The sequence below is a fragment of the Solanum lycopersicum genome, chromosome 10 (assembly GCF_036512215.1).
Source record: "Solanum lycopersicum chromosome 10, SLM_r2.1".
In the NCBI taxonomy this organism is placed as follows: Eukaryota; Viridiplantae; Streptophyta; class Magnoliopsida; order Solanales; family Solanaceae; genus Solanum; species Solanum lycopersicum.
In genome coordinates, this window is record NC_090809.1 from 53,995,742 (window position 1) to 53,999,971 (window position 4,230).

The following is a 4,230-nucleotide window of genomic DNA, read 5'->3' on the forward strand; positions in this document are numbered from 1 at the left end:
TTAAACATTATGTTATTGTATCTAGGGGCAGACCCAAGTAGGTTTCAGGAGGTTCATTCGAATTATTTATGTGGACATATATATTTTGAACCCCTCAATGACAAAGAGAATCTCATAGCGTAGCAGTAGGTCCCGTTGAAATCGAACTCCTCATCGATGATTTGAATTATGGTAAGAAAACAATCTTTTTTATATTTTATATATATAGTTATTGTAGTCTATATATAAAAATAGTTGAACTATTTATGCTTTTTAATAGTAACTATATTCCATACCTTATTTTGTCATTTTGTATTATTGATGGATAAAATTATGTAGCAATGATAGGCAATACAATTAATTCAAAAAATTGAATTCATTAAAGACAAATGAGTACCTAAACATTTTGAATGTTATGATCCTTTGAAAAGATAGTATTGATGAGACTGCAGGAAACAAAAATCAACCGTCGACTAAACGGAAATTGGAATAAGAAAAACAGTATAGATAATTTCTAAAGTAAATTCATTTAATAAGGAAAAAGTTTACATAGGATAAGGAGAAAATTACACAAAGATTGAACCATAACTTTCTCCACAACTAGTAAATTACACCAAAAATTTACATTAATTTAACATACCATCCGACAAACTTTATTACTAAAACAACAAACTGAAAAGACAAAAAGTCTTCAAGCAACGCAGTATGGCCAAAACTCTTCCTCCCCTATTGCACATTCTGCGCCAACACCAACAATATTCTCATCATTGCAATAGTAATACCCAGAAAAACAGCAGGATGAATGTGGTGCAAGATATGGCATGTTGTGGAACGACTGATTTAGGCTATTGGCCAATGAGACTTCTACTTCTTCTTCCTTGTGCACGAATTCCTCTGCACGGTGCTTGAGGGTCTCGAACATGAGTTCAGGCTCGTGTTGCATTGCTCGGAGGACGTCAGCACAGGAAGGCCCAGGGACTGCATAGGTTACAGCGAAGCTGTGAGGGCTGTCGCTCTGTGACACACGCAGGACGCTTGGTCCGCCAAATAGGTTATGGAGTCCGCCGAGGGCTTCCTCATATGCCCCGCCTAAAAACATTCCCAGATAATAAGGTGCGCTGTTTCCACTTCCCAATTCATGGAGAGCCAAGCTTGACTCGCCTCCGATGAATTTATCGATCTTTCCATCACTGTCACATGTCAAGTCGGATAGAATTCCCCGAGCTGAAGGATGTTCGTCTAGCTTGTGGATGGGAACAATCGGGAATAGTTGGTCGATTGCCCAGAAATCAGGAATTGAAGTGAAAACGGACAGATTCACATGATAGGTGCGAACAGGGTCAGAAGCACCAATAGCTTTTGACACAAAGTCACAGACGGCATCTACGGCAGCAAGCTGTTCAATGTCCAGATTACCATCTTTGAACTGATCCACACACCTCTGTTTCAACTGATCGGCATAAAGCATACAGGTATCGTACTCTCCGCGAATAGCAGCAGCAGATAGATTCCGGTAATCGCCACGAGCGTCATCATTGAGTTTCTCCACGAAGGAGTGGAGACTCATAGAGGACAGCTCTTGAGAACGCGTGGTAGTTGAAGACACAGCTTCAAATATCAGAACAGAGTGATGAGATACAATTGCTCTGCCACTTTCGCTACAGATCACCGGATGCTTCACGTTCTTCCGGTCACAAACAAACCGGACAGCTTGAACCACTGTAGAGGCGTAATCCTGAAGGCCATATCCGACGGAAACATCAGAATCGGAAGATTTGGTACCATCATAATCAATTCCAAGCCCACCACCAATATCAATGAATTTCATGCCAGCACCAAGGCGGACTAACTCAGAATAAACCTGAGCAGCCTCACCAACACCATCAGCAAGCAACTCCGTTGAAGGGATCTGAGATCCAATGTGGAAATGCAGCAGCTGAAGACAATCTAACATTCCGGATTCTTTCAGTTTCCTCACCACACGAAGGATCTGAGTTGTTGTAAGCCCAAACTTGCCTTTCTCTCCAGAAGTGGATCCAAAATGACCGGAATGTTTGGTCCTAAGCTTAGCCCGGAGCCCAATTACAGGCTGGACCGCCATTTTACGGCTGATGTCAATCACCAAATCAAGCTCCTCCTCTTGTTCGAGCACAATCACCGTGTTCAATTGGAGCTTTCTTGCAACCAAAGCAAGTGAAATGTATTCTGCATCCTTGAATCCGTTGCATACAAGAAGACCCTCCGAGCTGCCCTTGCATAGAGAGCTCATGGCCAGGAGGAGCTCAGGTTTTGACCCAGCTTCAAGACCAAACCGGAAACCCGTCCCGAATTTGACAATATCTTCAACAACGAACCTGTCCTGATTGCATTTTACAGGATAAACACCTTGGTAATGAGCCTCATATCCTTCAGATTGAACAGCATAATCAAAAGCCGATTGAAGAGACTCCAATCGGTTCTTCAAAACATCAGGAAACCGAACAACGAGTGGAAGCTGTAACCCGAGCCCACCAGAATTAATCGGGTCGGAAGCCTTTTTCACGACCTTCAGGAGATCAATTTCTTGGTGAGGAAGGGTATCTGTACCATGGGGCCTGACAGATATATCACCGGAAGAATTAACGGTGAAATACGGAGCACCCCAACCATCAATACGATACAGATCAGATGACAGCTCCGGTGACCAATGGGTGGTAAGAGGGACAGCGTTTGTCGACGGAGGTACGCCGGAGGAAAAAATCTCCGGCGTGGAAAGGAAGGAATAGCCAAGAGGAGGGGAAACAGCAGATTCTACACAACAACCTAAAGCAGGCATCTCGTAAAATCTTCACAAAAAAAAAAGAATCAAAGAATGTGTAAAACTAATTATACAGAAATGATTTGTTGACCAATGTTGTAATAGCTGGGGGCTTTAGAACCCGCCGAGGCCAGAGCCCCGGCTACCCCCTCAAAAGAAGCAAAAAAAGAACTTAATCAAAAGATAATCACCTTCTAACACACTCTTACACGACCCGAATATCCCCACAACGACTTCAGAAGAAGCAAAATTTTCTAAATCAAAACAAAGAATTAAAACTCAAAACCAACAGAAACACAAACCTAAGATTCAAACAAACACCCCACCATACAACTTTTAACCGGAATAGTTCACCGGAGAAGAAGAAAATTGGTCGGAAACCTAAACGGTAACCGGAAAAAAGAGATGGTAGAGTTCCGTTTAGGAAAACTGTAAACAACTGCGAAATGAGCAAGATTTGCATGGGAGGGTTCCGTTCGTTTTATAATGGATAGATTGGGCCGGGTCATGGGCTTGGATTGGGCCTTATCTAACAAAGTCGGGTTGCCGCGTGGCGTTGGACATCGCGAGAAGATAAGAGGGTATATAATTATTTCTCTGCTCAACTTTATTTGTCCGATGCTTGATTTTACTATATTTTTTTGGTTCTCTAGTGAGTTAATTTGACTCGTCTTTGAAAAAGAAAAAAAAAATTAAGACTTATAGTCTAAAATAATGAATAAAAATTTGTTTGGTTATAAATTATTTTATTAAAAAAATAATAATAAATAGATGAGTAATTTTTAATTTTATTTTAGTAATTAAATAATTAGTTTTAATATATTTAACAAATAAAAATAGATAAAGAAAAAAATTACATGAGTGCTTACCGAATGGAGTAAGGTGCTTCGAAGGTTCCCATGGTTTGGGATTTTTATTAGAAACCAACGGTCATGATTGTTCCAAGTCATCGATCCTTATCTTTGATTCCATTTGGTGTTTGAATTTTGATGATTCTGTGTTTGTTTGGGGGAGGCATTATTATCACTTTCAATCAACCACACGGATTTTACTAGTTTGTACGTTTGATTAATTTATTTGATATTATTTAAATTTTGATAAATATATATTTGGAGGAGAAATATTTTTTTATAAATTTATATTTTTTATTTCAATTCATATGAATTAGTTTGATTTGGTATGAAATTTTAAAGAAATTTTTTAAATATTTTATTATCTAAAATAAGTTATAAAAATATTTATGAAACTTATAAATTATTGTAATAAAAGATAAAATAAATATTTAAAATATTACTGATAAATATAAATTGTGTTAAATAATTCTTAAACGGACAAAAATACTAGCCATATAAATTAAAATAGAAAATATAATAATTAATAACTTAAAATATTTATAAAAAATTAAAATTATAAGATAAAATTATCTATTTCAAAAAATAGTAAAGTATCACATA

General features: G+C 38.0%; 1 protein-coding gene across 1 annotated transcript; it reads right to left on the reverse strand.

The window, feature by feature from the left end:
• Positions 1-490: 490 nt before the first annotated feature.
• On the reverse strand, positions 491-3,228 carry adc1 (arginine decarboxylase). The gene has a single exon (NM_001247135.2). The coding sequence runs from the start codon at positions 2,792-2,794 to the stop codon at positions 671-673; it is 2,124 nt and encodes a 707-aa protein (NP_001234064.1). The 5' UTR covers positions 2,795-3,228; the 3' UTR covers positions 491-670.
• Positions 3,229-4,230: the final 1,002 nt, after the last annotated feature.